This window comes from Cetorhinus maximus, chromosome 11, assembly GCF_964194155.1.
Source record: "Cetorhinus maximus chromosome 11, sCetMax3.hap1.1, whole genome shotgun sequence".
NCBI classification, from domain to species: Eukaryota; Metazoa; Chordata; class Chondrichthyes; order Lamniformes; family Cetorhinidae; genus Cetorhinus; species Cetorhinus maximus.
In genome coordinates this window covers 58,419,476-58,436,553 of record NC_135889.1, presented here as the reverse complement: position 1 = coordinate 58,436,553, position 17,078 = coordinate 58,419,476, and the positions used below count along the sequence as shown (strand labels likewise).

Sequence of the window (17,078 nt, the reverse complement as noted above, 5' to 3'; positions counted from 1 at the left end):
GGGTAACTCCACCTGGTAACTTTTAAGCCTGTGGAAACTTGTGCATATAATCACTTCAGGCACAATAGAGAGGACAAGAATGACAAAAGGTATTTTGCAGTTTGACAAAAATAGCAGCTTTCATCGGGGAGAATATTGGTTCGCATTTTATATATCAATACTACCTGATTGCTAAACTGCCTATTTTTGTATATTGTATACCAACACTGCATGACTGTTAAACAGATGTGGTACATTATGGTAAGTAACTTAAATTGAAATGAATGTGGTTTCTTTTCTGAATTTAAAGCTGAAGACTTGAGATGTCTTACATGTAGCAAACAGAAGATAAATCTGAACATGGATTAAGAATAAAGGTTTTCTTTGATCCAGGCCCATTGTGCCTATAACAACGTTTTCCCCAAAGATTGCAAAGTGCAAACTCACTAATAGCTCTGCTGCAAGTTACACATCAGTATCATATGCCACTGCCTTAAAAGAGGTCCACGTCACCAGTTGGTCCCTGCATATATTTTAATCTTAGGGAAAGGCTCTGCATCATCATATGCCAAAACATTCTTGTTAAATTGAATGTCAAGACAACTAAGTTTGATGGACAATTCTGCCTTCAAAGGCCCAAATACACTTAAAGAAAGATGTTTTTGTATAGCTACAGAGAGACAAGCCCCAGGGGTGAGCTAGCATGGAGCACTGGTTCAGTCCTACTTGGAATGTTGTGCACAATTCTGGTCATGATACTTAAGTGAGAACATCCTAACTTTGCAGATACAAATGAAGACAACTAATCAGATATCAGACACTATGAGCAAGATTTTTCGCTGCGCATGCGGACACACGCCTGACACACCCGAACATGAAATAAAGCGCGTTGACGTCGGCCGAGTATGCCGACGGCAATGTGTACTCTCTCGATAGTTAGATCAGCGGGCGTACTCTGGGCAGCGCGCCCACCGACAATTAAAAGACCTAATAAGGCCATTAAGTTATCAACTGTCCTGAATTTTTCACTGCCCGTTCAACCTAACGGTTAACGGGCAGGCGAAAAGGCCAAATAGCCTTTGCAATTTTTAGGAAATCTCATTCACAGGCAGGATGAGGTTTCCTAAAGCAAATAAAATAAAATAAAAATTTAACATTTAAATTAAAAACATGTCCCTGCTCATATGACAGAGTCACATGAGGGAGCATGTTTTATGACATTTTTATTTTGTGCATTAGTTTTTTTATCAGCGCTTCATCTCCCTGAGGCAGCTCCATGCCTCAGGGAGATTGAAGTGCTATTTCGCGCGCATGCGCTAAGTTCATGCTAGGCCTGCTCACACTCCTCCCCCCACCCAAACAGTCAGCGCTGAGTGTAAAATCACAGTGCAGTGCCGATCACGGGGGGCAGTCAACTTCCTGACTGCACCCCCCACCCCCGCCGAGCACCCCCACCAAGGGCAAAATTCTGCCCTATATGTATTTGAGCTTTAGAAGACACCAAGTTGAGAATTATTTACAATGGAGAAAAGGCAGCTCAGAGTCCACCTTGAAGTATTCAAGAATCTTTGAGTATAGAAAAGCTAAACCCCATTAAATTGTGTTCGTGTTATTCATTCTGGGCATACGTCACTAGCAAGGTCACCTATTACTGCCCATCACAAGTTACCCTTTAGAAGTTGGCGGTTAGCCTTTTTCTTGAACTGCTGGAGTACACATGATGAAGGCACCCACAATGCTGTAAAAGCAGAGTGTTCCAGAACTTTGAACCAACGACCACGAAGAGTTATGAGAAAAAGTACTTGGAGGTGGTGGTGTTACCATGCACCTGCTGCCCTTGACCTTCTAGGTAGTGGAATTTGTGGGTTTAGGAGGTGCTATTAAAGAAGCCTTGGCAAGTTTGTTTTTTAAATTCATTCACGGGATGTGGACGTCGCTGGCTAGGCCAGCATTGCTGCGCATCCCTAATTGCCCTTGAGAAGATGGTGATGAGCTGCCTTCTTGAAGCACTGCAGTCCATGTCATTTAAGTACACCCACAGTGCTGTTAAGGAAGGAGTTCCAGGATTTTGACCTAGCACCAGTAAAGGAACAGTGATATATTTCCAAGTCAAGATGGTGAGGGGCTTGGCGGGGAACTTCCAGGTGGCGGTGTTTCCATGTATCTGCTGCCCTTTTCCTTTTAGATGGTAGCGGTCGTGGGTTGGAAGGTGCTGTCTAAGGAGCCTTGGTGTGTTCCTGCAGTGCATCTTGTAGATGGTACACACTGCTGCCACTGTGCGTTAGTGGTGGAGGGAGCGAGTGTTTGTGGACGTGGTGCCAATCAAGCAAGCTTATGTGTCCTGAATGGTGTCAAGCTTCTTGAGTGTTGTTGGAGCTGCATTCATCCAGGCAAGTGGAGAGTATTCCATCACACTCCTGACTTGTGCCTTGTAGATACGGGGCAGGCTTTGGGGAGTCAGGAGTTGAGTCACTTGTCACAAGTCTGCTTAAGCTTATGATTAATGATCATCCCCAGGATACTGATAATGGGAGATTTGGTGATGGTAACGTCATGAATATCAAAGGAGCTGATCAAGCTCTGAAGGGGAGTCATATGGACTCGAAACATTAACTCTATTTCTCTCTAAAATCCTACCAGTCCTGCTGAGTTTTCCAGCATTTTCTGTTTTTATTTCCAAGCTCTCTCTTGATGGACACAGTTATCAGTCAGCATTTGTGTGGCACAAATGTTACTTACCACTAATCAGCTGAACCAGCTGCTATTTTTTTTACAAATTTAATCCTGTTTTAATTACTTCAAAACATATTTTGGCATACTAACCATACAAAAAAGAAAATATTCCTTAGTTATAAGATCATGTTATCTGAGGAATAGCAAATGGTGTTGATCACCATACAATCATCAGCAAACAGCACTATTTCTGACCTTATGTTAGAGGAAAGATCACTGATGAAGCAGCTGAAGATAGTTGGGGCTAGGACATCACCCTGAGGAATTCCTTCAGCAATATCCCAGGACTGTAATGATTGGCGTCCAACAACTACCTTCCTTTGTGCTATTTATAACTCAAGCGACTAGGGAATTTTCACTGATTCTCACCGATTTCAGTTTTATTAGAGTTATTTGGTAGCATACTCCATCAAATGCTGTCTTGATGTCAAGGGTAGTCACTCTCACTTCACTTCAGGAATTCAGCTCTTTTGTCCATAGTTGAACAAAAGCTGTTGTGAGGTCTGGATCCAAGTGATCCTGGCAGAATCCAAACTGGTCTGACACAAGCATTACCTCAAGTTCAGAAGGAAGACAGATAGTTCAGATTTAACTATATCACATGTTGGCAAATTCGTAGAATAAGTAACCAAGTAACAGTGGAAATGAAAAGTATCAAACTCAATAGGGAAATGGAGAGTTTTTTGTAAATAGTACCACGAGGACGTACAGTAAAATTGTTAAAGGTTGGGTCTGCCCAAATGGAAAGGTCTTATACATTCCTATGCAATCAACTTAAATCAATGCCTCTTCTAGGCAACACTAGCATTTCAAAGGGGCTATAGATAGTTGTTGATGATTCAGATGGTAATATTTTAATTCACTTAAATAGGCTATGCAGTTCCCACAATCTGGAAAAAAGAATCTTAAAGAATTTTAACTATCATTTAATTCACAAAGTGAGCTCTTTGATTATTAGGTATTCACTTATGTGGGCTACAGTATTAATACGGTATATAAGATTTATGGTTACCAAAGAAGTATAAGTTGCATCAATAAAAACAAAACTGGACTATAAAGATGTCTTTTTTCAAAGTGATCCAAAAGGACAATAATAAGATTACTTACAGTAAAGGAAATAAAAACCCTGGAAGCGCCAAGGTTAGTCGTGCAGTCCATTCTTCCGGAAAGCACCACAAGTACACAAATATAAAGGTTATTATATAAAGTGTGGACGAATAGAGAACCAGTCTTCCAACCCAGATCTTCTGCAGTCTCTGATTCTTTTCCTTGAATTCTTCCAATGCACTTATTTCCTATAAATAAAAGCAATCAATTGAATTCAGTCTGTTTTATTCACCATAATTTAAAGTATCTAAGGGTTAGTTTTAGACAACTGGATCAAACTATTACCATGTGTGAGGTAGACATCAATGCTAGTGTTGAAATGTTCCACTACACTCAAGCAGCACCACCACTCCCATCCTATACTCCCAAAATTTTCTATTTTATTTGGAAAATAACAGTGAAGTGTTACCATTTTGCAATGCTAACTTAAAATATTATATGTCACAACTGCTGCCAATAGTCCTGCTTCCCAAAAATAAACTTACGGGTTTAATCTGATTAGAATCTACTAGATAACAAAGGAAATGGGAATAACACAATAAAATATTTAATGCATCCTGTTATGAAGTAAAACACAATCGTAAATAGAGATGCTTCTAAACTAAGTTATTCAGCTCTAAAGGAAAGTTGCTGAAAAACTATTTTCTGTTATAAGGCCTTCCAAATTCAGTGAATTGCTATGTATCCCCTCCAGGAGAAAAACACTTCAAAGGCATATTGTCCTACCATCTCCGAAAGGACTCATTACAAATGGGCTTAGACTTTAGAAAGGTTGCAAATCCACTATTTTAACTCATCCTTCTGGATCTATCTCCATCCTGAAATACTGTTTAAATCTCTTCCACTTTCCACCTTCCATTCTGTACCAACATGCATTCTTGTTCTTTCTCTCCTTGCCTATTTGCTGTCAAACAACTTTATTCTTTTCCTAAACAAAAACAGAATTACCTGGAAAAACTCAGCAGGTCTGGCAGCATTGGTGGAGAAGAAATCAGTTAACGTTTCGAGTCTTCATGACCCTTCGGAGAAGGGTCATGAAGACTCAAAACGTTAACTGATTTCTTCTCCACCGATGCTGCCAGACCTGCTGAGTTTTTCCAGGTAATTCTGTTTTTGTTTTGGATTTCCAGCATCCGCAGTAGCTTTTTGTTTTTATCTTTATTCTTTTCCTCCCCATTATTAAAAGCAGATTTCTTTCAATCCATTGCAAAGTTGCCAGGAGAAAGTAATCTAACAAGCTTCAGGATTTTTCCTAGCCAAGAGGCTCTCCATTATTATTATTTTGTTTCTATTATTGACTGCCATGTGGCAGAGAGGCAAGATTGCAAGCAGAAAACATATTTTTAAAAATCCAAAAGATATAAGCCTTTTAAAAACTAAGTACTTTTTTATGTCGAGGTTAGGCCTTACATTACTTCTCTTTGGGAAAGGTGTCGAGGGCAAAGTTTACTGAATTGTCTATAAATAAAGTTCAAGGGCTGCAGGTTTGAACGTATATAGCATTTAATTTCTTTAGTAATTTACCATCAGAACTGGCAGAACCCTCTCCAACACTTCCCCTGGCCAAAGCTACCTGCTACTCTAGGGTTATCCTGAATGCAAATATAACCTACAGGTTCTTTTCTGCAGTATAAACAGTCTTCTTAAACCCTTCTCCTCTGCCTCCCCCATACCTTCAACAAGTATAAACAGCTCATGGACGTTTTTGCCACTATGCTTGAGACCATGCATTCAGCTGCCTTTGCAACATATCCTCCATTGGGCTTCCACCAGGGTTCTCTCTTGCCCGAGCCCTGAACTTGCATCTTTCTCTAATTTCTTTCTCATCTCTCCTCATGCTTTTTCCAAATTCATGTTGCCAATAAAACTCTGCTCTCTTGACCCTATTCCCACTGAACTGCTGACCATCTAACTTCCCTTCAAGTCTTGCATGCTAGCTATTCCCTCTCCTGAGATATCCCCCACCCCATCAAATCTGCCATCCTCGTCTCTCCCCTCAGAAATAAAACTTGACCCTATTGTCTGCACAAATTCCCAGGCCTTCTCAAATGCCCCTTTCCTCAAAGTCCTTGAATATCCTCTCTAACCACAGTGCACTCCTCTTCCTCAACTTTCTTGGCCTCTCCAACACTATTATCGACACCATCCTCCTCCAACTTTTTTCTGTTGTCCAGTTGAGTGAGCCTGTCCTTATCTGGTTCCGCTTTTCCCCTTCACCAATCTTAACCAGAGGATCTCTTTCAATGGCTTATCTTTTTGGCCGTACACTTAATTCTGGAGTCCTCAAAGATCTATTGTTAGTCCACTCCTATTACTCATCTATACACTGCCTCCAGCAACATCTGAAGATATGACATCAGGTGCCACTTGTATGCTGACGGCATCCAGCTCAAACTTTTCACCTCTCTGGATCCCCCCTCAGCCTCACTATTGTCAGACGACTTGTCCACTTTTCAGACCAGGATTAGATACACTTTCAACAACATGAATTTACATACAGTAGCACCTTTAATGTAATAAAATGTCCCATGACACTTCACAGGAGTGTCATAAAACAAAATATGACAAATCCACCTAGGGAGGTATAATGGCAGATGACCAAGAGCTTGGTCAAAGAAGTAGGTTTTAAGAAGAGAAGTAGAGGTTTAGGAAGGGAATTACAGAGCTAAAGGCCCAGCATCTGAAGACATGGCCATTAATGGTGGAGCAATAAAAATGGAGATGCTTAAGAGGACAGAATTAGAGCAGCACATGTATCTCAATTGTGGAACTGTAAGAGAATACAGAGGTAGGAAGGGGTGAGGCCAAGGAGGAATTTGAAAGCAAGGATAAGAATGTTAAATAAAAACAGAAAATGCTGGAGAAGCTCCGCAGGTCTGGCAGCATCTGTGGCGAGAGAAACAGAGTTAACATTAAGACAGTATGACTCTTCTTCAGAGCTCAAAGTAGGAATATTAACTGTGTTTCTCTCTCCACAGATGCTGCCAGGCCTGCTGGGCTTCTCCAGCATTTTCTGTTTTTAATTTCAGATTTCCAGCATTGGCAGTGTTTTGGTTTTATGTAAGAATTTTAAAATTGAGGTGTTGTTTAAGCGGGTTCCAATGTAGATCAACAGGCACGGGGGTGATGGGTGAATGGGACTTGGTGTGAATTAGGATGTAGGCAGCGCTGTTTTGGTTGACCTCAAGCTTACAGAGTGTAGAATGTAGTAGGCTGATCAAGACTGCATTGGACGCTAAAGGTTTCAGTAGCAGATGACGTGAGGCAGGGGCAGCATCAGGCAATTTTTTTTAATGGAGGTGGATGAAGGCACACTTACTGATGGCACAGATATCTAGCTGAAAGCTCATCTCAGGATCAAATATGGAACCAAGGTTGCACACATTCCGGTTCAGCCCGACAGTTGCCAGGGTGTGGGGAGCGGAGTTTGTGGATAGGACAGAAGACAATGGGCGGAATCGCCCCGGATTTGCACTAAGTGTGGTACTGGGTGTGAAAAAAGATATTTTACCTGCTGGCCGCATTGGCGGATTTTCACGCTATTTCACAACCCTTCCCACCTCATAAATTATGCAGTCACGGGAAACAAGCCGGATCACTGGCGGATGGCCTCCAATTGGCCGGCCATGTCGTTATCTCGTTGCTTCCTCATGCGGGGTGCCATATTTAAAATGGAGCCATGTGCATACTTCTCAATGCTTGGAGCCCAGGACTGTTCCTGTGAAGGCATGGCCCCAAAAGCCGGGAAATTGCAGCCCCCGATTCAGCGGCGCATCCCTATGATGCCTTCTAGACACTGTGGAGGCCCCCGTGAAGTCCTCTACCCCTGCTCTGGCTGCAGGAGGCCCATCAGTCTCACCACTGTGGCTTGGGAGGGGGTGGCAGTGGTGATCAGTGCTAACGTTGCACACAAAAGGTCAGCCATCCAGCGCAGAAAACGATGAATGATCTCACTCATGCCACTAGGGTAGGTCAACCATCTCATCAATCTCAACTCACCCACTCACAAGCCCATCACACATTCACTGGCATCTCACTCACTGCCAGCTCAAGGGACATCATCACTCACTCTCTCTCACAGCTCCATCTGGCCTCAACTCCTCTGAAGATAGTCTCCTCATCCCATTCATGGCTCCACTCAGCACACATGCACCTACATCATCTTAACCTTCCTAGCCCTGTCTTGGTGCTCCGCCAGCAAGCACAGTAGGAGGTGGAGGCAGCCTGCTGACTGCTACGCCCTGTCTGTGATGACCTTGACAGGCATCCTTAGCATTTGGCCTGGAATGCACCTTGCTCACATGCTGTCCATCTGTCTTGATGCAGGACAAGATCACGCAGAGGTCCCAGGCCAGGATTGGAGTGCCGGTCATCAAGGCCCTCACTCGGTTTGTGAGTTGCATGTTGGAGCTGGCCAGAGAGAGCATCAACCATTCCTACGGCAACAGCAAGGACGACGGCGAACACCCACATGAGGATCCTGCAGCACATCATCCCTCTCTTAACGTTATTGGGTCCACTGGTCTGTGTTCAACGTGGTTGCCAAACACTAATAATCTTCACCTTCTCTCCTAGGCAAATTTGACATGTCGCACTCAGACAACCTTGAGCCCAGCCCCAGCACCAAGAGCACCTCAGATGAGGACAGAGGGCAGCACCGTTGAAGGCCCGTCACAGCACTCACCCACACCCTCCACCAGCGCAGCAACACACACCTCGGTGGGACCAAGATGTAGAGTAGCTTTGGGGTCACAATCTGATGAGCATACCACAAAATCTGTTCCACAGCAGGCGGAGGCAGGGACACCTTTGGTCACTGGCACTCTGAGGAATGCTGGAGGCAAGGAATCTGCTGAGTCTGAGTCAGATGATGAGCCTCAGGACTCGGTCTCAAGTAGTTGTTGGAGCTGCATAGACAATCATGGGAACACCAGGAAGGGATGCCTAATGCACTCCTCAGATTACAAGGAATAATGGAGGAGACTGTCCGACTTCAGTCCGGGTGATGGCATCAGCATGCTGACGCATCAAGATCAACACTGGCAGGATGGCGGCAGCTATGGGGACCTTGGTCCAGGACATCAGTTCTGCACTGCTGCATGAACTGAACTCAATTGCTGATGCCATAGTTGGCCTTCAACAATGTCAACACGAGAGGGGTGCAGGGCAGTTCGATCTCACTCCAGCTTCCACATCTCCTCAAGGAGTCAGCCAAGGGTTGCCGGGCACCCACAGCGAGTAGGACCAGCAGCTCTACACCTCAGGGCCATTCACCCAGTTGACTCCAGAAAAATCTGGCCGATCCAAATCCCCTCTTTCTGTGACCCCATCATCTCCAGCTCCACAGGCCGAGGAGGGTGCAGCTAGGTCACAGCAGACACACAAAGCAGTCCAGGGCCCTGCAGAGGATGCCCGTCAAGGTCATCACAGACAGGACGTAGCAGTCAGCCTCCGCCTCCATTGTGGATGTCAGGGGAGCACCAAAACATAGCGGCAGGGTTAGGAAGGTTAAGGTGATGTAGTTGCACAGCCTGGGCACAGGCACTAATCACTTGTACATAATGTTCACTATTGTAAATAAACTCCCAAAAACGTCTCCTTGCCTATAGCTCCCTGTTATAATGAGTAGTGTTCCTGTCACTCAAATGTGAAACCTTGGTTCCTGCACAAGATAAAGGCAGGTGTCTCAGTCCAGGGCCTCTTCCCTGTGCTTTGTGCAGCCTTCAGACCAAAGTGATGGTCCAGCTTCACACTCACTGAACACATTAGTGATGCCTGCACCTCGATGGTGCTCGTCATTGTTGCCAGAACGTTGTGGGCAGGCATCACAGAGTTCCGTCATTCTCTGTGTGCTCTGAGCACCTTTGAGCTGCGGCTGGACCCCCATCTCTTCAGCATCTGTGACTGGTGACATTGGTGCTCCTGAAGGGGACAGGTGCTGAAGGGTGACATTCACAAAGACTTTGTGAAGATTTATGGAGTGTCCTCACTGCATGTCATTATCAACCTCCTGGAAACTAGTGACTATTAGGGCCTCCACTGCCTCTCTATGTCATGAGCCTGAGCACTGAGGGCATGTGTGCTGCTGCCATCAGCCACACAGGAGATTCACAGATGCAAGGTGAGGATGTCAGGGCTGTCCTCACTGCATCTCGTCATCAATCTCCATGAATCTTGTGGCTGTGAGGGCTTAACGAGCACACATACCTCCTCTGGCCAGTGCAATGGCCTCATCGCCGGCATCTTCGCCTTCGAAGACCTCATCAACCTCATCCCCTTCGGCGTCCTCCTCATCGGAGAAGATGTACAGCTCTTCCGTCTCTTCCTCAGACAGGTCTTCCACCCGTTGCAGCGCCAGGTTCTGTAGTGAACAGCAAGCTACGATGATGCACGACACCTTCAGTGGACTGTATTGCAGTGCTCCACCGGACCTGTCAAGGCACTGGAACCTCATTTTCAAGGTGCCTGCCAGTTGCTCCACCAAAGTCCAGGTCGTGGCGTGAGCCTCATTATATCATCGCTCTGCTGCAGTCTGAGGCCGCCACACAGGCATCATCAGTCACGTCCTGTGTGGGTAGCACTAGTCACCGAGGAGCTATTCTTGCAGCCTCTGTGGACCGCAGAAGATGTAAGGGATCTGAGGCCTGCTAAGGACGTAGGAGTTGTGGACGCTCCCTGGGAATCGTGCGCAGATCTGTGGAATGTGTTTGTGGTGGTCGCACACCAGCTGAACATTCAGCGGGTGGAAGCCCTTGCAGTTAATGACTGCTTGTTGTCACGGAGATCCAAGCACCTGACATCTGCGCAAATCCCAGTACTCTTGCTCCCTGGCTTTCCTGATCCCAGGCGAAATGCACAATTCAGCAAGTAATTAAGAAGGCTAATGGAATGCTATCCCTTATTATGACAGGAACTGAACATAAAAAAAAGGGTGTTATGCTTTAGTTATACAGGGCATTAGTGAGACCACATCTCAAATACAGTGTGCAGTTTTGATCTTCTTATTTAAGGAAGGATATAAATGCATTGGATGCAGTTCAGAGGGGGTTTACTAGATCGATACCTGGAATAAGCGGCTTATCTTCTGAAAAACGGTTAGACAGACAGGGCTTGTTTCCACTGGCGTTTAGTGAAGGGTGACTTGATTGAAATATTTAAGATCTGTTGACAAGGTGGATGTGGAAAGGATGTTTCCTCTTCTGGGTGAATCCAAAACTGGGGGCACAGTTTTAAAATTAGGGGGTGCCCTGTCAGGACATAGATGAGGAGAAAACTTTTTCTCTCAGAGGGTTGTGTGACTTTGGAACTCTCTGCCTCAGAAGGCAGGGGAGGCGGGGGTCACTAAATATTTTTAAGGTGGCAGTAGATAGATCCTTGTTAGGCAAGGGAATCAAAGGTTATCAGGGAAAGATGGAATTCGAAACACAAACAGATCAGCCATGATTTTAATGAATGGTGGAGCAGGCTTGACAGGCTGAATGGCCTACTTCTGCTCCTATTTCGTATGTTTGGATGTGCAAAGTTCCGTGCCTTCGCGAAGATGGCATCCGTGACCTCCTGGATACGCTTGTGTGTGGAGGCTTGCGGGGTCCCGAACTGCTCACCTGTGGAGCCCTGGAAGGAACCACTGGCATAAAAATCGAGCGCGGCAGTCACTTTCAAGGCCACTGGCAGTGGATGCCCTCCATGTCCCCAGGGTGCCAAATTCTGTAGCAGGTGGCATATGTGACCAACCAATTCCCTAGCCATACACAATCTTGGGCAACACTGGTTCTCAGTCATCTGCAGGAACCTGCAGTCATCCAGTAAAGGAAATCAGACAAGCAGTCTGGCAGTTTAGATAAAGTTTAGGGGTCAAGAAAGGAGGTGGGTAGGTAGAGCGGGATGCCATCAGTGTACCTGTGGAAACCCACATGTTTTTGGATGATGTTGTTGATGAGGGGCATGTAGATGAGAAAATAGGAGGAAGCCACGGATAGATCCTTGGAGACACCAGAAGTAGCGATGTGGGAGCAAGAAGAGAAGTCACTGGAGATGATTCACTGGCAACAATTAGACAGGTAAAAATAAAGCCAGACAAGTGCAGTCCCACCCAACTGGACAATGGTGAAAAAGCTATGTAGGAGGATGGTGTTGTCAACCCTGTTGAAAGATGCAGATGGGTTGAGAAGGGTGAGGAGGGACAGCTTAACTTTATCATAATCACATGTGATGTTATTCGTGACTTTAATAAGAGCTGTTTCAATATTCTAACAAGGGCAGAAACCTTAATGAAGGGATTCAAGCATGGAGTTCCTTAAAACATGAGAACGGATTTGCGAGGCGACATGTTCAAGGATTTGAGAGGATAAGAAGGTTGCTAATGGCAGTGGTTTACAAGGACGGATGGGTCAAAGGTTAGGGTTCTTGCGGAGAGAAGTGATAATGGCAAATTTGAAGGATAGTGGGACAATGCCTGAGGATAGAGAACATTTAACATTATCAGCTAAATTTCAGTCAGAAAGGGAAGTTCGATGGTAAGCAGTTTAGTGGAAATAGGGTCAAAAGAGCAGGAGGTCAGCCTCATGGACAAAATAAGTTCAGAGGGCACATGGGAAGATAGAAGGAAAAGCAGAGAAACATACAAGTTTAGGGGGTCATTAGAGACTTGGCCTGATGGGCAAGGGGAAGGGAGAGAAGTGGCAGAGACAGCTGATTGGATGGTCTCAATCTGAGTGACAAAGAAGTACCCGAGCTCCTCACACTTATTATTGAATCCGAGGGTGGAAGAGACAGGGAAGAGGGGTTTAAATCAGGTTGCAGTGAAAAAACAAGGAGCTAGCTCTACGTCCCAGGATGATCCCAGAATTGAGAGCAGTTTTGGAAGACAAGAACAAGACCCAATAAGGTATTATGCGATCCAGCCAAATCTGGTGAACAGCTAAACTAGTTGAATGCCATGTCCCTTCAAGTCTGTGTCCCTTGGACTTAAGAGAATTGAGACAGGCACTGTACCTGGGGAATGACCGGGTGAAAGGGAATAATGGTTTTAATGTGGACAAGGGCAAAAGTGGTGGTGAGGATGTGGCTGAGCAGGTCGGTAGCTGCAGAAATGTGGTAGTGAACTAGGTCACACGATTCCTAGCCTCTGACCTGCTCTTGTGGCCACAATATTTATATGGCTAGTCCAGTTCAGTTTCTGGTCAGTGGTTACCTCCAGGATGTTGATAATGGGGGGGTTCAATTATGGTAATGTCATTGAGCATCAAAGGGCGATGGTTGGATTCTCTCTTGTTGGAGATGTTCATTGCCTGACACTTGTGTGGCACGAATGTTATTTGCCACTTGGCAGCCCAAGCCTGGATATTGTCCAGGTCTTGCTGCATTTGGACAGTGTCTGAGGAGTTGCGAATGGTGCTGAACATTGTGCAATCATCAGCGAACATCCCCACTTCTGACTTTATGATGGAAGGAAGGTCATTGATGAGGCAGTTAAAGATGGCTGGGCCGAGGACACCACCCTGAAGAACTCCTGGAGCTGAGATGACTGACCTCCAACAACCACAACCTTTGTGCTAGGTATGACTCTAACCAGCAGAGAGTTTTCTTCGATTCCCACTAGCTCCAGTTTTGCTTGGGCTCCTTGATGCCACATTCGGTCAAATACAGCCTTGATGTCAAGGGCAGCCACTTTCACCTCACCTCGGGAGTTCAGCTCTTTTGTCCATGTTTGAATCAAAGCTCTAAGGAGGTCAGGAGCGGAGTGGCCCTGGCGGAACTCAAACTGGGTATCAGTGAGCAGGTTACTGCTAAGCAAGTGCCATTTGATAGCACTGTTGATGACCCCTTCCATTACTTTACTGATGATCCAGAGTAGGCTGATGGGACAATAATTGGCCGTGTTGGATTTGTCCTGCTTGCTGTGTACAGGACGTACCTGGGCAATTTTCCACATAGCCGGGTAGATGCCAATGTTGTAGCTGTACTGGAACAGCTTGGCCAGGGATGCAGCAAGTTCTGGAGCATAAGTCTTCAGTGCTATTGCCGGAATATTGTCAGGGTCCATAGCCTTTGAAGTCCAGTGGCTTCAGCCATTTCTTGATATCATGTGGAGTGAATCGAAAAGCTGGAGACTGGCATCTGTGATGCTGGGGGCCTCCGAAGGAGGCTGAGTTGGATCATCCACTCGGCACTTCTGGCAGTAGATTGTAACAAGTGCTTAAGCCTTACCTTTTGCACTGATATGCTGTGCTCCTCCATCATTGAGGATGGGGATATTTGTGAAGCCTCTTCCTCTAGCGACTTGTTTAATTGTCCATCACCATTCACAACTGGATGTGGCAGGACTACAGAGCTTAGATCGGATCCGTTGATTGCGGGATCGCTTAGCTCTGTCTATCACTTGCTGCTTATGCTGTTTGGCACAAAAGTAGTCCTGTGTTATAGCTTCACCAGGTTGACACCTCACTTTTAGGTATGCCTAGTGCTGATCCTGGCAGGCCTTCCTGTATTCTTCATTGAACCAGGGCTGATCCCCTGGCTTGATGATAATGGTAGAGTGGAGGATATGCTAGGCCATGAGGTTAGATTGTGTTAGAGTGCAATTCTGCTGCTGCTGATGGCCCACAGCGCCTCATGGATGCCCAATCTTGAGTTGCTAGATCTGGTTGAAATCTATCCCGTTTAGCACAGTGGTAATGCCACACAACACTATGGAGGGTGTCCTCAATGTGAAGGGTGGACTTTGTCTCCATAACGACTGTGCAGTGGTCACTCCTACTGATACTGTCATGGATAGATGATTCTGCGGCAGGCAGGTTGGTGAGGATGAGGTCAAGTATGTTTTTCCCTCTTGTTGGTTCCTTCACCACCTGCCGGAGACGCAGTCTAGCAGTTATGTCATTTAGGACTCAGCCAGCTCGGTTAGTGGGGGTGCTACTGAGCTCTGTCTATACCCCTTTGCTTTTCAGCATATAGGTAGTTTCACCAGCTTGGAACTTCATTTTAAAATTTGCCTTCTACACAACCCACTGAACCAGAGTTAATCTTCCAGTGTGATGGCTACTGAGGAGGGAGTGATGTGCCAAATGATGTCATAGATTGCAGTGGTGTACAGTTTTGCTGATGCTAATAGCGCAGCATCCTAAGCATGTCCTTAATCTGAATCACTGAGTGATGGTTGTCCCACAGTACACAATGGAGGATGCTCTTTGCAGGAAGCTGAAACTTTGTCTTCACAAGGAATGTGCATGGGTCACTCCTACCAACACTATCATGGATGGAAACATCGATACAAGTAAATTCGCAGGAATGAGTAGGTTATGACCCATTGCTAGTTCCTCGCCATCTGTCATAGGATCAATCTGGTAGTATGCCCTTTAGGACTTAGCAGTGTCATCCAAAAGTGGAGTTTCTTGAGTTTCCTAAAAGTAATGATTAAAATCAAGGAGTGGTATGGTAATACTTCATCAGGAGGCTGAGGTGGTGCTGGAATTAAGCAATAATCAACAGGCTACCTAGACCTTGTTTCACCTGAAGATTGCCTGGAGCACAAAGTTATTTCTAAAGGGGTCTGAGATCCACTCCTACTTGACTGGACACTACTGTGCCCTCATCTCGAGTGGGTCTGTCCCAGTGGTGGGGCAGAAAGATATCTCAAGATGGTAACAAAGGAATCTGAGCTATTAGTTGGAAGTCATACTCAGAATCCCACCTATGTTGGCTTGTTTCTTGACTAAGTTATTGGACAGTTTTCCCAACTTAGTATCAGTCTTCGATGCTAGTAAGGGAAATTTTGCAGGGCCCACTAGGTAGAACTTATCTAATTCTTGCCCTGATTTAAGAGCTAGTTCATAGCAATAGGCCCATCTGATTTTCTCCTTATTTTTGAACTTTGTCATGACTATATTACAATTGAATGGTTTGCTAAGCTACTTCAGTGGACCTGGAAGACATCAGTGAACAAGATGGATTTTTAAAACATTGTAGTAACTTTCAATGGTTACTATCCTATAAGTTATCTGATTTATTAAATTCAATTTCATAACTCACCATCCTGCGTTATGAACTGATGACCACTGTTTAGGGTGCAAGTCCAGTAGGTTAACTCAAACCACTATATCCCTATACCTGCCACAGCCCCTCCCAAATAATATGATCTTGGTGTTTGGCGAAGACCTCTTTATGCCTCTGTTAGTCTCCCAGCACGAAGCCAAGAAGCAGCTCTTTGTTCTTTAAAAGGCATAATCTACACAGCTGACATTCATTGCAAGCACAATATGCTCTTTGAAGAGCAAATAATTGTTTTTTTAAAAACCATTGTTGGTTAACAGAGTTTCAGATGAATATAGTACAGGAGTGGGACAGGAGACCACAGAGGAGGGAAGGGGAGATGTGGGCAAGGAGCCGTGTTGCACAGCAGGCATGAAGCCCATAGCTTCTACTGCCCTGAATCTCCACATCTCATTTACTCACTACTGATCGTCATTCTCAACTGACTACTGTTAAAGAGGCCCAGTTCCAGCTGCATCTGCTACTATCACCATGACACACCCCTCCATCACTCAGTTACCTACTGTCCATCGATCTAGTGGAAGCCTGCACCAGCAAGTAGCATGGAACAAAGGATGGAAGGCTGGGGAGAGTGGGGAGATTAGATTGGAGAGGGGATATGAGTTTGGCAGTAGCAGATTGAGGGGGTACCTCAGGGGTAAGTGGGTGTTAGAGAGATAGAGACATTCTGTGAAAGAGTTGCCAGACCCAAGAATTTATGTAGCCAATTTTGATTTTAGAACATACGCAATTCTAATAGACACAAGGAACCCCAAGTGAGCCAAACTTCAAGTTGCAATTCCCAGTTCTAGTGAACACCAGACATTCCCCTCAGGTGTTGCAAACTCCAGGACTTCACATGAGCCATTTCAAATCCCAGGACTCCTCCCCAGTGCTCCCAAAATGCACAATCCCTACTCCAATGCTGCAAAATTCTGGGACTTTCCCACACTTCTGTCAGACTTCAACACTAACTTCTTTGATGCTACCAAACCCAGCACCCTCTCTTCCTGCCCCATGCTGCTTAACTCCAAGATCATTCCATGCACTGCAAAACCCCAGGCCCTGCAGTCTTGCCAAATCCAAGGGATACCCCACCTATTTCTGCCCAACTTTGCAACTACCCTACACTCCACTGATAGCAAATTCTAAACCCATCCTCCCCATCACGGATTGACTGAACTCATGACCATGCCAAATGTCAATTTATCTATCTCATAACTGATGTA

The 17,078-nt window shown here is 45.3% G+C and overlaps 1 protein-coding gene across 2 annotated transcripts in view; it reads right to left on the bottom strand.

The window, feature by feature from the left end:
* The window catches only part of LOC144686616 (endoplasmic reticulum junction formation protein lunapark-B-like), a 103,381-nt gene that overhangs the window by 67,493 nt on the left and 18,810 nt on the right, over window positions 1-17,078 (bottom strand). For both annotated transcript variants that reach the window (XM_078552049.1, XM_078552050.1), the window contains exon 4: window positions 3,820-4,007. In XM_078552049.1, coding sequence (XP_078408175.1) covers window positions 3,820-4,007 — 188 coding nt within the window. The remainder of the gene's footprint in view (window positions 1-3,819; window positions 4,008-17,078) is intronic.